General features: G+C 39.2%; 1 protein-coding gene across 1 annotated transcript in view; it reads right to left on the reverse strand.

The window, feature by feature from the left end:
- The window catches only part of si:ch73-61d6.3 (occludin), a 51,233-nt gene extending 33,166 nt beyond the window's left edge, over positions 1 to 18,067 (reverse strand). Inside the window, exons 1-3 of the mRNA XM_022670849.2 lie at positions 17,825 to 18,067; positions 9,583 to 10,355; positions 3,302 to 3,463 (exon numbers count right to left, since the gene is read on the reverse strand). Coding sequence (XP_022526570.1) covers positions 3,302 to 3,463; positions 9,583 to 10,332 — 912 coding nt within the window. The 5' untranslated portion in view covers positions 10,333 to 10,355; positions 17,825 to 18,067. The remainder of the gene's footprint in view (positions 1 to 3,301; positions 3,464 to 9,582; positions 10,356 to 17,824) is intronic.
- Positions 18,068 to 18,283: the final 216 nt, after the last annotated feature.

Here is an 18,283-nt window from a genome sequence, read left to right on the forward strand (position 1 = left end):
AAGACTTTCTAATAGATTTTGGAGCAGCATTGATGTTAGCATTTGAATGTATTCAGGTCAGGATGTTGGACAACCACTACTTACCTTATGTCCACCTCCTTAACTCTTTCCCATCCAAAAGTATTTAATGAAGCTCCATTATTCCAGAGACTACTGTGGCTTTATACCTCTCTAGCCCATGTTTAAGGTTTCGTTTATGTGCTTCAGAGAGTCCTATTCTACTGTCAGTAACTCTCTACTGGGACTAGATAAGATGTAGCTGAATGCATAAGGCTCTCAAAGGACACTTCTGGGTAGTGTACCTCTTGGTGAGAGATTAGAAATTGCTCTAGAACTGTTTAATGAACAAGAAATCTGAACTGCTATGGACTGAAACTGTATCGTTTTCACAAACAAACCTAGACTCTGTTTGAGTTCTGACGGTTGGGTAAGGTGTGAGTATGATAGCCTTGTGATGAGCATGGTGTGCCATCACATACGACAGTCCATCATCAATAGCAGAGATTCTAGGGACACTTAAGAGCTTAGCGCAGGGGTGTCCAAACTTTTTTTGTTGGGGGCCAGAAGGAGAAATATATTTGAAGTCACGGGCCACAGACTCTGTAATAAAACAAATAATGAAATATACCGCTTTAAATAATACATTTTCCTCATTACTTTCATTTACACATCACTTTACTTGACTAACTATCTTTATCTTTGACAGTGTTGTGTAAACTAAGATTTTTCAAACTGATGTTTAATTTCATGATGTCTCTTAATATTAAACTCCTTAATTACGGCAACTTTTAGACTCATTTGCCCTTTTTCTGCTCTAAAACTGCGCACTCTCTCCTCTTTTAGACTCTTTGTCCCGCTTTCTGCGCTAGAAATGCGTACCCTGTCCGCTTTTTGACTCTTTGGCCATTTTTCTGCGCTAGAAATGCGCACTCTCTCCACTTTTAGACTCTTTTGCCCGTTTTTCTGCGCTAGAAATGCGCACTCTCTCCGCTTTTTAGACTGGCTCGTTTTTCTGTGCTAGAAATGCGCACCCTCTCTGCGTTTAGACTCTTTTGCCCGTTTTTCTGCGCTAGAAATGTGCACCCTCTCCGACTCTTTGGCCCGTTTCTGACACTTTGAAGCCCACATAATAAAAACCTGCTTAACAGCGGGCCAACTTTCATTCTATTTCTAAAATTCCTTGCGGGCCGCTCCAAAAAAGGAAACGGGCCGCAAATGGCCCGCGGGCCGTAGTTGGCCAACCCTGGCTTAGCGATATGTGCAGGACATCTTGCAGGTATTCGTGTTGCCTCTCATGGCAGGGCTTCCAACTGGAATTTTTTTAGGAGGATAATGCTCACCCACACACAGCATGAGTTTCTCATGGAATCAAAAATGTAGTTTTGCTAAGAGGAGAATGGGTCTGTGAGACTTGGTTCCCCCCAAGGTTTAATCCTCTGGCTCGGAGGAAGTTTCTCCCAGTGTCTGGTTTTCTCAGCATGGGTTTTCAATTTTTATTTTTTTGTAATTTTTTGGTTTATATGCTTTGTCTGATCTATGTAAAGCTGCATTGCGACAACATCAGCATCAACATTAAAAGCACTACACAGATACATTTTATCTACACCATATTGCCTAAAGCAATATGGTGTAGATAAAATACTCTCTGCCGAGTATTATCTAGTTTACTAGCACTTGCTTTTTTGGCAGATGACGATGTGCACAGTGAAACAGCGCTATGGACGATGATATCTTTGCAGGGGGGAGGGGGGTGCTGGCTGGGGGGGGGGGCTGTGGTTGATCAATAAAATTTAAATTTTAACTTTCTAATAGTGCGCAGAATAATATCAGTTTCAGTTAGTTAGCTAGCTCCCCAAAACCTCAACCTATCCTTTATATTTGACAATATTTGATTAAATTTACAGGTCCTCACTCATCTTAATTTATTTAACTAAACTGAGTTGTTATATTATTTGTAGCCTCGCGCTGAATTCAGCTCCGCGCTGCGAAAGAGAGAGAGAGAGAGAGAGAGAGAGAGAGAGAGAGCAGCGCATTTTGCCTGATTTCTCTTGATTAAATATCAATAAATATTTTTGTCAACATTTTGGATTTATTTTCGTTTGTTATTTTTCTAATAATAATAGAAATTACATAATTTATTTTCTTTTGTACATTTTTTAAGGGGCGAGTAACAAAAGTCAATTGTTCCTTTTACTGGTAACTAGTTACTTTTATAGTGGAGTAACTCCGTTAGTAACTCAGTTACTTTTTTGAGAAGTAACTAGTAAATATAACTAATTACTTTTTTAAATAGTAAAATAATAATAGAATAACAATAAATAATATAATAATATGCCAATTAGGCATATTTATAGCAGTAGGGTATTTAAACTCTAATTCATATAAGTTATATACCTGATTTGATCTTTTTCTGTACAATCCCTGCTAAAGATAGGTGAAGGAGACCTAAAGAAGGTCAGTGCATGTTTCTGGAAAAATAAAAAAGTGGGCGTGGCTTCGCGCTGGTTACCATCCATCGCGATGTTGGGTCATAAATGACGATGGACGATGATATCGTACATCAGCACAACCCTATTAGTTTACTCTCTTGTCTAGCCCTATAGTACTGCTGTTTATATCCTTGTTACCGACCTTGCTTTCCTCTCTGACTACTCTCTTACCTTGTCCCTTTTCTCCTTATTGTTTCCTCATGTACCGACCCTGCTTCTGGCTCACTACATCCTGGTATGTTGCTATTTTTAATGTCCTGTTGTTTACTAGTTGTACATTGTACACCAATCACTCTGTATGAGGTCTGTATTACCAATAAACCTGTGTTTTCTAATCAGCACATGTCTCACCTTGTCCTGACCCTGGTAAGACACAGGTGTATAAAACCAAGAACCTTGGCATGCAGACTGCTTCTACAAGCAATGTAATGTAATTTGATTTGATGTCCCAAAGCATCACAAATATGAACCAAACTTAATAATTAACTTAATAATGCATTAAAGCACAAGTACACCCCCACAATATAAGCAAATGAAAGTGACCGATTTAAAAGCTCGAAATAAGGTTGATATGCATCTTCATATTTGATCCCAGAGTCTGTGAATTGCTTCTGTCCAATGTCTGTTTGAATGAAATCATGCAGAATAATCAATAAGTCCATTCTGTGGTCAGAGCTGTCATGTCCTGATGACCCGAGCCACGAATCTTTACAGTAAAATCTGGACCGCACCCGATCAGCACACTGTACATTAAATCCCCCAGTCTGATACAGAGTGTCCGCCCTGCACGGTCCCCAGATTTAACTCCTTACCCAGTCCTCCACGTCGCGGCCCTCCGTCCCCCCAGTCAGCGGCTCGTCCCAGTAAATGTTGGGTTTTCCGTAGCGCCAGATTTTACTCCTCGTCTTGTAGGAGAAGAACGCAGCCACGGCGAGAGCGATCACCACCAAAAACCCGCACACCATCGCCACCGCCTGGAAGAGGGAGGACACAACAACACAGGCACGTGTTAAAGACCCGGATCACCAACAGAGGGCGCTCTACTGAAGCTACTTCTCAAGCTATTACACTACTGTATGCAGGGTACAAAAATACTTACAGACGTAAAAAAAATACATGACATTGATTTAAGGTCATATTGCACAGCACTATTATATACTATGCTCATTGCTGCTGATTGGAAATGAGCTCTCTAAATTAATGTGTATTTATGTATACATATATATATATATATATAAATCAGTTATAACTCATACATAAAAAGGCCAAATAGTGAACCCACAGTCATCTATATTGTTGCCCTTTCTACGTATGTGTTATAACTGATTATTAATGATTTTTAAGGCATTTACAACCTAATTAGTAACCATTAATAAACTAATTGTAAACTATTTATAAACCCTTTATAAAGGTAGTCTTATTTTAAAGTGGTACCACATATTCTTACGCGTAAAATATAGTTAGATTATGCCAGTGTTTCTCAGCCTTGGTTCTGGAGGAACTTTGCCTGTACATGTTAGTTGTTCTTGAGATTTCTCGTAAATTTTTCTTTACTTTACTCGTTTACTTAGTTAAGTAGTTCTTGCCATTATATGGATTAGAACTTACTCAAATAGAGCTATTCACTGTATACCTGTAACTCTACCTCTTCACTACTTTACAACCGATGCTCTCAAACACATTAAGAGGCAAGAAATTCAAGTAATTAACTCTTGATAAGTTCAGCACAGCTGTTAAGTGAAAGCCTGAATTCCACGTGACTCTACCTCATAAAGGTGATTATGTGCAAAGCTTTCTTCTAAGAAAAAGGTAGGTACTACTTTTGAAGAATCTAAAATACAGAACATATTCTGTTGTTTTTTTTGTTTAATAAATAATTGAATGCGTTTTTCTTAATAGTTTGAATGACCTTAGTATTAATCTACAATGCAGAACATTTTAAGAGTGTTTTACAGGTTTTAACTTAACAGTAACACAAGCCAATCTACTGAGATTCTCTCTGGCAGCTTCTATATGCAAAGATCTACAATCTCCATAACTCATTCTCCATTATAAAATATTGAAACCTGTCTGCCATGTTTATTAGTGTATATCTATGTGCTTTTGATGCCCGGCCCATCATAAACACCACCCTGTGATGTTTCACTCATATTCCTGTACTGTTCATGCTGTTTACACACAGTGTTTTACTCTCAGGTGTGAATGTGTCTGTCTGAGACTGTACAACACACTTTATTTTAATGTGTGAGCTTTAACTTCACTTCAGTACTCTCTACTTCAGCTAAGCTGTAATCACGATAAACACAGCCTTCACCTGATCACCTGACCAGCCTGCAGTGACATCACTGTGATATCACTGTGAGGTCAGATGTTTTCCTCACCAGAGCTTAATATCACATCACTGCCCTATTCATTATTCTATCATCATAACAAGTCATAATATAACAATCATAATTATTTCAAATTTTACACACACACACACACACACACACACACACACACACACACACACACACACACACACACACAGGCACACACAAAAGTTCAATCCAGTTTCCATGTGTTGTTGGTTTGTATTTTCAGCACAAACGTTATTACTGTTTACTTACTGAAACTTACAGACTGCAAAATAAAAATCATATATGAATAAATGCAGCCTGTACACATGTGTACTTCGAGTTTCCGGCGCTGACGAGAGCGGCAGCCTTCCAGCAGCTCCGTGTAGCGTTTCACCTTAACCCTTAGATGCATAAGTGGGGTCAAAAATGACCCCGGGGGTGGTTATTCTTCAAAATCTCTAAAATTAAAAGTTTTTACACTTCCATATTCCAGGTATTCCTCATAAAACATGTTTTTGACTTGAGGCCATTTGAATTTTTAAAAATGTTTTTATACTTTTTAAGAAATTGCAGTTTTTGTGTCACTACCCCTGTTTTCCATAAGTGGAGTCAAAAATGACCCCAAGCATTTCCTATAGAATCTCAAGGGTTTGCTTTGGGAATCTTTGATTCTTACCAAATGTGACTGTCAGGCTACATGTTCTGTCCCACTTACACATGTGATGCCTGCATTCTCACCACCAGGAGGTCAGAAGCAGCAGCATACATGTAAGTATTATCTTCATTTATCAACTCTATGCCTTTTCTCTCATAGAGTATCATGTTGGCCAACAAAGTAGACACTAGTTAGCTAACTACAAAATAATAGTAGTAATGTTAGTATTGTGTTAGCTGGCTTACTTAGCTAGCTAACATTACACTAGCTTAGTAAACTAGCTGATATCACTGCATTTGTTATGTAGAGACTCAATGTATTCATGATTCCTTGTAATAAAAGCTAACCTGTTAGGTTACCTACAATATCATTATTTATTTATTATGTGTGTGTGTGTGTGTGTGTGTGTGTGCGTGTGCGTGCATGTGGGCGCACATGCATGTCTATGCTTTTACTTACATATAAATGCCCAGACATTTACTTAGATAGTCATTTATTGTTTTGTGTGTCATTCAAACATGTTTTATGTTTTCTCATCTAGACTATCATTGCTACTGTACCGAAGGTACACCAAACCTACCAACCTACATCACAGAAGCAATGGGAAGGTGTGGAGTGACAAAAACTTCAAACCAGCAACAGGGAGAGAAGAACAGAGGGCAGACAGAAGAGAAAGAGGAGCCAGATGTGTCCAAGAAACAAAGATCGCCAAGCCACCAATTGCTGTTGGAAATGCAGTACACCAGTGTGCATTGATTACAGCCAGTAGCCAATAGTTTGTGAAAACTGTACACAGTTAACAGAGAAAATAATTTTGTGTGGGCAAATGTAAGTGGACAGTATTCTGATATTATGTATCTTAATTTTCTTTTTTGTCCTGCAGACACATGGACATACTGTGAGGTGCGGGATACCGAAAGCCCATCTGAGGTAGCAGCCAAGACTCCCAAAACAATCCTGCTGAGATGAGCAGAGATTGTGAGCATGCAGCAGGGGGGTGGGGCCACACTGATCACCCACGCCTGGCCAGCACTAATGAGAGGGCTGAGTGAGGAGCAGGGAGAGGGGAAGACAGAGGATAAAAGATCCATTCAATCTCTTCTATAACCGGTTTGATTGCCCTGTTTCATCCTCACCTGCTTCTGTCTGTCCTGCTATCTCAGCAACCTCAGCCTCTGCCCCACTGGACACCTCCCTACCTCTTCTGAGTGTCAGCACATCCAGTCCGCCCCCCCTCACCTCCCCCCTCCACCTCTCTGCAGACCAGGTCACAGGGGCGCTGAGGAGACTCCGCTCAGGGAAATCAGCTGGACCTGACGAGGTGAGCCCGAGACTTCTTAAGGCTTGCGCCTTTGAACTTGGGTTACCCTTGTCGAATATCTTCAACATGAGCCTGCAGTTGGGGAGGGTTCCTACGCTGTGGAAAACTTCATGCCTGGTCCCTGTTCCCAAGAAACCTCGCCCCAGTGAGCTCAACGACTTCAGGCCGGTAGCTTTGACCTCGCACATTATGAAGACCATGGAACGACTGCTTCTCCCACTCCTCAGACCCCAGGTACAGCATGCACTGGACCCTCTCCAGTTTGCATATCGGGAGAAGATTGGTGTTGAGGATGCAGTCATCTACCTCCTCCACCGAACCTACTCTCATCTTGACAAGGGGAGTAGTGCTGTGAGAATCATGTTTTTTGATTTCTCCAGTGCTTTTAACACCATCCAGCCTCCACTTCTCAGAGACAAGCTGGTGAAGATGAATGTGGATCCTCACCTGGTGTCCTGGATCACAGACTACCTCACCTGCAGACCACAGTACGTGAGGCTCACTGATGGCACATCGGAGACTGTGGTCAGTAGCACTGGAGCACCACAGGGGACTGTGCTCTCCCCCTTCCTCTTCACTCTCTACACATCAGACTTCCAGTACAACTCTGAGATGTGCCACCTGCAGAAATTCTCGGATGACACTGCCATTGTTGGGTGTGTGAAGGGTGGTCAGGAGGAGGAGTACAAGAGACAGGTGGATGACTTTGTTGCTTGGTGCCGACTGAACCAACTGCAGTTAAACATATCCAAGACCAAGGAGATGGTGGTGGACTTCCGTAGGTCTGGACCACCCTTGCAGCCAGTCTCCATCGAGGGTGTTGATGTGGAGACAGTAAAGACCTACAAGTACCTTGGTCTGCAGCTGGACAACAAACTGGATTGGTCAACAAATACAGACACCCTGTACAGGAAGGGACAGAGTCGGCTCTATTTCTTGAGGAGACTGCGGTCCTTTAACATCTGTAAGAAGCTTCTGCAGATGTTCTACCAATCAATCGTGGCCAGCATTCTCTTCTACGCTGTGGTGTGCTGGGGAGGCAACATGAAGAGGAGAGATGCATCACGGCTGGACAAGCTGGTCAGGAGGGCCGGGGCAGTGGTTGGAATGGAGCTGGACTCTCTGGTTACAATAGCTGAGAGAAGGACTTTGGATAAACTGCTTTCTATCATGAACAATGATAGTCACCCACTTCACACCACCATCATGAAGCAGAGGAGTGTGTTCAGTGGCAGACTGCTGTCACAGAGCTGCACAACAGACAGACTCAGAAAATCCTTCATTCCGAGAGCCATCAGACTCTTTAACTCCTCCCATCGGGGACGGGATGCTGCTGACGACTGAGTTTAATCCAGGCACACCACTTGGACATTATTCAACAACTTAATTATTTATATTAACACTTCCCCAACCTCGCTTACATTAAAGTATACCTTACTCATGATTGGGTATTCACATTTTCACATTCTCTTTTTAGAACTGTCTTGTAACGTATGCATACTTATATTATATTATATTTCTATGTCACATCAGTCACTTTCGTAATCGATGTCATTGCACTTTACTCTGTTAATTATTTAATTATTTATGACCATTAGCAACATCTACTGCACTGCTCCGTTTACAGATAGATCCTTACCTTGTATAGTTAGTTTTTTTTATAGCCTTATATATTTTCTATTCTTCTGTGTTTTGATTTGTCTGAGTATGTTTCTTATTGTATTGTGTTGTTGCTGCTGGATGCCTAAATTTCCTTCGGGATAAATAAAGTATCTATCTATCTATCTATCTATCTATCTATCTATCTATCTATCTATCTATCTATCTATCTATCTATCTATCTATCTATCTATCTATCTATCTGTGGTGTGTAATGGTGTATTAGAAGTATTGTTGCTATTATTTAAATATACCTGCCAATAACTGAAAATGGTACAAAATCCAGTAATCATCACTTTGGTAGTGAAGTCAGGATGATGAATAATCACCACCACACCTCATCCCCAACTCCACAACTCATCCCATCCAAAAATACTGGACATAGCACTATTTTTCAAGAGATAGTGCCAGTAGATTTATATTTATCCTATTTAGTCCTATTTTATTGCCAGTATTTCTCTACTACAGGGACTAGACAAGCTGTGTGTGTATTTGAACATCTGTATCAACAATGGTTGCAACTTAAAGAAGCTAAATGTAGCATTCATTAAAAAGGGTGTCCACAATATGTATATGTACACTGTAAGCCCAGATTAAAAAATTAAGAAAATGGGTAATGAAAACTTAAGTTAGCATGACTTAGAACATAAAGTTATTACGACTAAAGGGGAAGTTTATTTAACTTTTTTTTTTTTGCTTTACTGTAAGACTGGATAAATTGAGTTTATTTAACTTTTTTTTAAAAGCAGCCGGTTTGCTCAATTTCATTGTATTTAAGTAATGGGGAATGAAAACTTGAGTTAGCATAAATTAAAACATCAGGTTATTACAACTAAAGGGGAAGTTGGTTACCCAGGGGGAATCACTACACACTGATGGTGTCAGAAACTGTTGGACACACCCAGAATGTTTTTATAAGTTGGTTCAACTCAAAGATCTCAGTTTAAATAGTACAGTATATGTGCGCACAAATGTTCAACTAACTCAAAATAGTTGAGTATTGTTTAGAAATATCCAATTTTATGTAAAACAGAATGAAATTATTTGAGTTTAAACAACTTCTGGGTTTACAGTGAAATGTTTGCTATACAATTCTACAAGTTCAGGATTAGTCTTTACCTCCTGTGGATCCACGAAGCAGTAGTGGTAGAGGTACTGGTTGTACATTGGGAATCCCGCTCCCATTCCCGACACACTGTTCCCATACAGGCTCTGGCACATCATCAGCATGGGGTTGTAGAGCATGCTGGAGGAGCTCTGTGCCATGGGGTTCACACCCACGATGTAGACGATGTTTATGATGCCCTGCAGCACGGCTAGAACGATGCTGCACACGAGCACAGCCAGGTAGAACTTCCTGCTTCTCATCGTCCTCGTTTTGGAGAAGCTGGCCACGAACAAGGCTAAGGCCACGATGAAGTTGATGGCCGCCATTGCGATCATGGCGGTCTTGGCGGTGTAGGGCGTTGGGTAATTGTAGTATCCACTGCCGTAGTAGCTAGAACCAATGCCTCCATAGCCATAGCTTCCGTATCCGAGCCCGGAACCATAGCCAGTACCGTATCCCATTCCGAGCCCGGATCCGTACCCGTAGCCGTACTGCATATCCCAGACCAGCGTGGACGCAACACAGGCGAAAATTCCCAAGCACAAGACCACAATAGCTCCTTCCATGATCTTGACGATGCCGGGAGGTGAGGACCATTTGTAGAAGTTCTGGGGGATTTCTTCGCCTACAAAATATGAGCCAGGAGGGGGAGGGTAATCGTCCACGTCAGTCCGTGGGGGCTGGAAGCTGCCCGGGGGCCCAAATCCGTTGGACGGAGGGCTGTACATGGGGGGGCTGTCGTACGGCTGCTTTTCAAACATCGCTCAGGTACGGTGAGGAGGACCTACAAACACAAAAATAACTCATAATTACCAGAAAACCATCATGAATGAGTTTCCCAAAAGATTCTTAGCACAAAGATGATTTGTAGAACATTAAATTCAGCACTTTATGTCCAAATTAAGTTGATCCTAATGCTAAGATGCTTTTGGGAAACTGCCCCCAAAAAACAGTGGACAACAATGGGATCAGACTGGCAGAATAACGCAAATAACTGGTTGTCTCAAGTTCACCATAGAAAAACATCTATGTAATGCTCTGATGTTTACCTTGTACCAACTGTGAAGCATGGTGGGAGTAGAGTGATCATAAACATGTTTTTTACTAGGGGTGTAAGAAAATATCAATATATTGAAGTATAAATTTAATACATACAATTCTGTATTGATTATTTATTTGTATTAGTTTACATATAAAGATTGGTGTCAGACAGAGGTTTATTTAGTGTTGTGTTCAAACTAGGGGTGTGACAGGACACTAATATGACGAGATGAGTCGAGATGAGACACAATACAGGGTTCACGAGAACGAGACGAGACGAGATTTAAAAATTTAATTTTAAAGAAAGCGTCAAAAATGAAAAACTAGAGTTTAATGTGACACAATCATATAACGCAAACTTAACAGACCGGTTTCTCTCACACGTTGATTCTATAAGAAATAGAAATAAGAATAAGAATAAAACATAAAAATAAAACTTTTATAGGTCTTATATAGTGCAAACAATAAGTGCAAACCACAACCAGTCATATTAAGCCTATGGTTTGTGTTTTTTTCTCCTAAATCTCTTGTAATTTAATGTCATATTAAGACTATGCTGGAAGTGCAAACAGAGACAGAATTTTTTTTTTTTAAATGTTGTCCTGTCCTCCGAGAGCACTGTGATGCTGCTCGGTAATGCTGCATCAGCAGCAGCTTGAAAAGAAGCGGTGGCTGACTTCACATGTGTTGGAGGAAGCAGGTGTTAGTCTTCACCCTCCTGGTGTGTTGTGGCATCACTAGTGATAGGGGGAGTACAAATGAGTGGGTTGGGTAATTAGCCGTGTCAATTCGGGAGAAAATGGGAAAAATTAGAAATAAAATTATTAAACAGGTCAACAGTTCTCTTTGTTCAGTGCAGTGAATCTTCTGCAAAACCTTGGGTCAGCTGTCTGTTAGCTGAGGCGAAAGCACAGTTAAATCATGCAAAAAAAACAACAATCCAGAGCACCAAGCAGTTCTACCTGGATGAGAACCAGCCCGAGGGGAACCGTGACCTCAGACACCGTCCTGCTTATAAAGGCCTAAATAAGGCCTGTGTGCTCCGAGCCGCGGGCCCCTGAGTACAGTACAGCGGCGGGGGATGAGGGTGTGATGTAAGAGGAGAAGGCAGGATGGTAGTACCAGGACTACACACACACACACACTTATACTCAAACACACACACACACACACAGAGCTGCTGTTGGGAGCTGGGCAGTGGGAGGGAAGCTGAATCTCTCTCTTTGTCTCCCTCTCTCTGAAGCGCCCACTCGGTGCCAGCTCGCCCACTCTGTGTTGTTTAAGATGAGCGCTGTAGTAAAACCACACTGCGCTAAACGCATAAAAACACACTGAATCTGTAACAGCGCCCAACACTGAGCTTCAGCCCAACACGTAACGCACCAGGCTTACTTACCTAATACAATATGTACAAAAATACTTTTGATGTATGATAACAGTGCTGGAAATCCTCATATTAATTTGATACACTCATTTTCACCTCTACCTCACTCTACCTCACTGTCACGGGTGGCCCAGGCAGGGAGAAGAGGAGACGGACGCAAGTGCAGGTAAGGGCGAAAATAAATGATTTATTAAATAAATAACAAATAAACAAAGAAACAAGTAAACACGTAACAAAGATAATAAACCAAAATAAACGAGGGAAACTAGAGAACATAAATAAACTAGAGATAATGAAAATAATAAACAAAAAGGGAATATATACAAGGAGCTAGGAACGTGAAATAAAACGAGAAAACAAGAAATAAACAAGAAACAAGGAACTAAGGCTATGAGAGACACTGAGAAAAGCTTTGAAACACAGAGAGAGACGAACGACAGGTGAAGGTGCAAAGACCGACGAGGGAAAAGTGGCACAGGGGATCTATTTAACCAAACAGGAAACACACTAGAATAGGAAACACCTGGGGAAGGGGCGGAGCTACAAATGAGAAACACATGGTGGAAAACTACTGACAAGAGACACAGAGGAGCACAGGTCACGTGGGAATAACACACAGAGACATGAGACAAGACCAGGACGTGACACTCACCCTACCTCAATCTGCTTGTCCTTCCTCACTCTGCATTACACTGTAAGCCCGGATAAGTCGAATTTACTTTAAAAATGTGAGGAAACCGGTTGCCTTAAAAAAGTTAAGTAATGGGTAAAGAAAACTAAAGTTAGCATAACTCACAACATCAAGTTATTACAACTAAAGGGAAGTTGATTTAACGTTTTTGTTTTGGTTATATTGTAAGACCAGGTAAGTTGAGTTTACTTAACTTTTTTAAGGCAGTCGGTTTGCTCTTTTTTAAAGTAACGGGCAATAAAAATTAGCATAGTTAGCATAATTTAAAACATCATGTTATTACAACTAAAAAGGGACTTTATTTATTTCTAAGGTACCCCAGGGGGAATCATTACACACTGATGGTGAGTGTCTGATTAGTCAGAAACTGTTGGACACACCCAGTATGCAAATAGATTGTGACAGAAGCCAATAGAAAAGAAGCTGTTAATGGCAACAGACTAAACTCAGTTATTATAAGTTGGTTCAACTCAAAGATCTCAGTTTAAATGTTTATATGTGCCCACAAATGTTCAACTAACTCAAAATAGTTGAGTATAGTTTAGAAATATCCAATTTTATGTAAAACAGACTTAAATCATTTGAGTTCAAACCACATATGGGTTTACAGTGTACTCTAAATTGCGTAACCTCACTCTAACTTGCTCTACACTATAAACCCTAACTGCATTTCTTATTGAACTAATTAATTAGTAAATATAACTTAAATATTACAGAAACATGGCATCACTTATGCTGATGAAGTCAAACTAACTCAAAAAAATGATGTGTTGCCTTCTTGCATTTATAGCTGCTCTTTAAAAAAGTGTTTGTTTTAAGTGTTTGACTTGAGTTAGTGTAACTTAAATAATTTAAGGCAAACGGTTTCCTCAAATGAAATAAGTTGAGGTTATTTGATAGGACGTTTGTATAACTACAGCCTATTTACTTTACTTTAATAGTTTAAAATGAGTTAGCTCAACTCGATTTGCTGGAGTTGTGTAAAAAACAGTGAATTAATAGTGCATTATGATGCTGTTGGCTGTAAGAACAAGCATCATTATTCTCTCTATTGGCTGTGCTCTCTAAACTGTTCACTCTGTAGCTAATTTATGTGAATGAATAGTTTTGAGAATAAACGTTTGTTCAACTCCACACAGTATTAAAATTAACTAAAAAAAAAAAGTTTTGAAAACTTAATTCATTTGAGGCAACGAATTACGGTACCTAAAAAATGATTTGAGTAGACTTAACTTATTAGGCTTTCCAGTGCACATACAGAGTCCAACAACTTAAATAAACTATCAATTACACTGTGAACACGGTTAGCACAAGTCACTTGATTTACTCAATTCTATATAACAATAATTATGAGCATTATTCACACTCATTTTAAAAAATAATTTATGCTCAAATTGTTTGAGTTATTAAACTGAAATGGTTTAAGGCAATCGTTTTCCTCAAATCGTTTGAGATTATTTAACTTGTCAAGTTTTACAGTGTACCTTATTCTACCACAGTCTGCCTCAATCTACCTCCTTTTACCTCAACCTACCTTATTTTACTACTTTACATTTTCATGAACTATGTCATTTTACCTCACTCTACCTCACTCAACATCACTCTGCCTCAGTCTCCCTTACTTTGCCTCACTCTTACTTGCTTAACCCCACTCTAACTTACTCTACCTTCCTCAATCTACCTCCTTTTACCTCACTCTATCTGACTCTAGATCGCTCAACCTATAACTCTACCTCAGTCTACCTTACTCTGCCTCACTCTAACTTACTCAACCTTCCTCAATCTACTTTCTTTTACCTCACTCTATCTGACTCTAGATCATTTAACCTCACTCTACCTCAGTCTACCTTACTCTGCCTCACTCTAACTTACTCAACCTTACTCAGTCTACCTCTTTTTACCTCCCTCTATCTGACTCTAGATTGCTTGATCTCACACTACCGCTTTATCTCGTGCTACTTTGCTCTACCTTTTTCTAACTCACTCTCTCACTCTACCACAAACTATGTTGTTTCAACCTCACTCGACCTTACTCTTTCACTGTACCTTGAGAAAACATGAATGAGAAAACATGCAGTGAAACATGTCAAACTTCTAATCCCATTACTTTGTTGAGCATAAATTAGCAGTGTGTTATGTGTTGATCAGGTCTGTTATTGTGATGTATTTTATTGATGTTATTGTAAATCTCTTATTCAATTATTAATTTTAATGTCTTTGGTTTTATTTTGCTCACTTTTGGCCAAAAACTCTCTGTAGTGTCTTTTCTATTCAATTATTATCTTCAGAAATCTTAACAGCACTTTCGGGTATGATTTTTAATGTTAATAACTGAGTAATAACTGTGTAATAACTGTGTAATAACTGAGTAATAACTGTGTAATAACTGAGTAATAATTGAGTGATAAGGCTGTAGTGTGGCGGCTGGTCTGTGTGGTGGTTTAGTGACCAGTGTTCGGCGGGCCGGTGTGGGAATGCAGACAGGGCTTTGTCTCGCTGCAGGGAGGAGTGTGTGTGTGTGTGTGTGTGTGTGTAAGAGTGTGTGTTTGTCTCCTTGTTCACCTACCAGCCCCCACCTCTCCCTCTCATCCTCTTTCTCTCTCTCTTGCCCTCTCTCTCTCTCTCTCTCTCTCTCTCTCTTTCTCTCTCTCTTTCTGTCTCCCCCTAACTCTCTCTCTCTCTTTCTTTCTCTCTCTCTCTCTCTCTCTGCGGGAGCAAGAAGTCAAGGTTGTACTTTGGCTGAGTGTGGTTACGATGGTAACAGGGGTGTGTGTGCGTGTGTGTAAGTGTGTGTGTGTGTGTAAGGGGGCAGTATGTTTTTGCACAGACAGAGGAACACTGAGTTAAGAACATGTATTTAAAAGTTAGATATAATATTATGATTATTAGTATTATTATTACTGTTACTCTTATTTATTGTTTTGTTATTTATGTTTAAGGACATACAAAACCGGCAATACAAATGTAAAAATGAAACACCTGAACTGAATCAAAGTGAATTTTGAGGAAGTGAGAGATAAAGAAAGATAGAGAGAGAGAGAGAAATAGAAATAAAAAGAAAGAGAGAGCAAAAAAGAGAGTAAGAAAGTCAGGAAAACAAAGAAACATGAGGACGAGAGAGAGAGAGAGATAGAGAGAGAGAGAGAAAGAAAGAGTAAAACAACAGCTTCTCTGTGTGTGCTCTATAGAGTGAACTGTGTGTGTGTGTGTGTGTGTGTGAACTGTGTGTGTGTGTGTTTGTGGATCAGGTTCAGGTGTGAGTGTAAAACCCCACAACCTCCCACAACCTCACACACTATTCATTTTGCTATTATAGGACTGAATACAATTAATTATTATAACATTATATGACATTTATTGTGTTATGAATGTATTTATGAATTGTTTTCCATAGTAAACTGATTACACAGAAAATTATTATTTCACATTTTAGTCAAACCGTTTCTATTGCAGAATATTTAGTGCATCCCCAGTTATTACAGAGTAAAACATTTTATACACATTATAAGATTTAAACTAAAAAGAAGAAATTAAATCTGATTAATGAATGATCATAAAAAGGTGAGATATGGAATTTCTCAACACATTTGATTTGATCTGTTCATAGATCAATCAGTTACAGTAACACTAATCTACATAAAGGGGGAAATGTTACGTCACCTGTACGTCACCTGCTCATAACCTGCCCAATCACTACAGCCCCAGCACACAACTAAAAAAAAAAATAGCCTGGAGTCAAATACCAACACAAATCCACATATTCCAACTTTATATGACATCAAATCCTCATATTCCAATTTTATACCACACCCAAACCACATATTCCAACTTTATACCAATCCAATACACATATTCCAATTTTATATTACACTCAATCCACATATTCCAACTTTATATCACACCCAATCCTCATATTGCAATTTTATATCACACCTAATCCACATATTCCAACTTTATTTCACACCCAATCCACATATTCCAACTTTATACCAACCCAATCCACATATACCAGCTTTATATCACACCCAAACCACATATTCCAACTTTATATTACACCTAATCAACATATTCACACTTTATACCACACCCAATCCACATATTCCAATTTTATATCACACCCAATCCACATATTTCAATTTATACCACACCCAAATCACATATTGCAATTTTATATCACACCTAATGCACATATTCTAACTTTCTATAACACCCAATTAACATATTCAAACTTTATATGACACCTAATCCTGATATTGCAACTTTATTTCACACCCAGTCCACATATTTAAACTTTATATTACACCTAATCCATATATTCTAATTTAATATCACACCCAATCCACATACTCCAGCATTATATCACACCAAATCTTCATATTTCAACTTTATACAACACCAAATCCACATATTTTAATTTATACCACACCCAAATCACATATTGCAATTTTATATCACACCTTATCCACATATTCCAACTTTATATCACACCTAATCCACATATTTGTGCCTTTTTCCAAATATTATTTTTTGTTTTATCCCATATAATGCACATATTCCAACTTTAACATTTATCCACATTTTCTAATTTTATGTCACACCTAATTGACATATTTCAACATCATAAAATATATAATCCACATACTTCAATAACAAACAAACAAAAAAACACTTTATTTACAGTCTTGGATTTTTTTCTGTTCAGTTTGTTGTACGAAAAGCTTCAGTGGAAAGAAAGAAGTGAATTCAGTCTAACTTTCTTTATTATATCCCTTATAGAACATATAGTTATTTTATATTAAAACTGATTCATTACAGCAGGTGTAAAGTATCTGGAAGTTTTACTTCATTGTTTATTTGACCTGAGATTATATCTGAGATTATAAAGAGTTTATAACACACCTGTCGTCATACAGAACACAGTACAGGTAAACACACACCTGCTCCACCTGTACACACTTTTACATGCAAAAACAACAGAATTCAGAGTTTAGGATTAAGTATTGAAACTAAACTAGTGAAATAGAAGTTGATATAAAACGTATTAACAGAATATAAATCCGGATTAATCCGGTTTAAATGCAGAATAAAGCTGGTAGATCGGTTTTTAAGGGTCTGTGTGGAGTGTAGGTGGGTTTACCTGGATCAGACTGGATTCAGATCTTCCTCAATAGAACCACTCAGAATTCGGATCAGCAGGTGCGACCGAACAGTCCGGATCAGTTTTACTCCAGATTCTTCTAAACCTCTTGATTTCACTCCGATTAGCAGAGTTTATCCAGATGAACTGATTATTTAAAGTCCAGTTTCCTCAAGTTTCTGCTGATAAACACCGAAACACCCCAATCCCGACTTTCACACGGACCGAACTCCGTCCGCTGCGGCTCAGCCTCGCTCCTATTGGTCAGAAGTGTGAGGGGCGGGGCGAGAGTAAGGTGCAGGAACGCGGAGCCGCCAGCAGAGGGCGCGCAGGTTCATCACTGAACCAATAGGAGTTAAAGTGTTTGATTAATAATAAATAAATAAATAAATAAATAAATAAATAAGAAGGTAAATATTATTTTTTATAGTCACACCAAAGTAACAAAGACAATATGCA

The sequence above is a fragment of the Astyanax mexicanus genome, chromosome 12, assembly GCF_023375975.1.
Source record: "Astyanax mexicanus isolate ESR-SI-001 chromosome 12, AstMex3_surface, whole genome shotgun sequence".
Classification (NCBI taxonomy): domain Eukaryota; kingdom Metazoa; phylum Chordata; class Actinopteri; order Characiformes; family Acestrorhamphidae; genus Astyanax; species Astyanax mexicanus.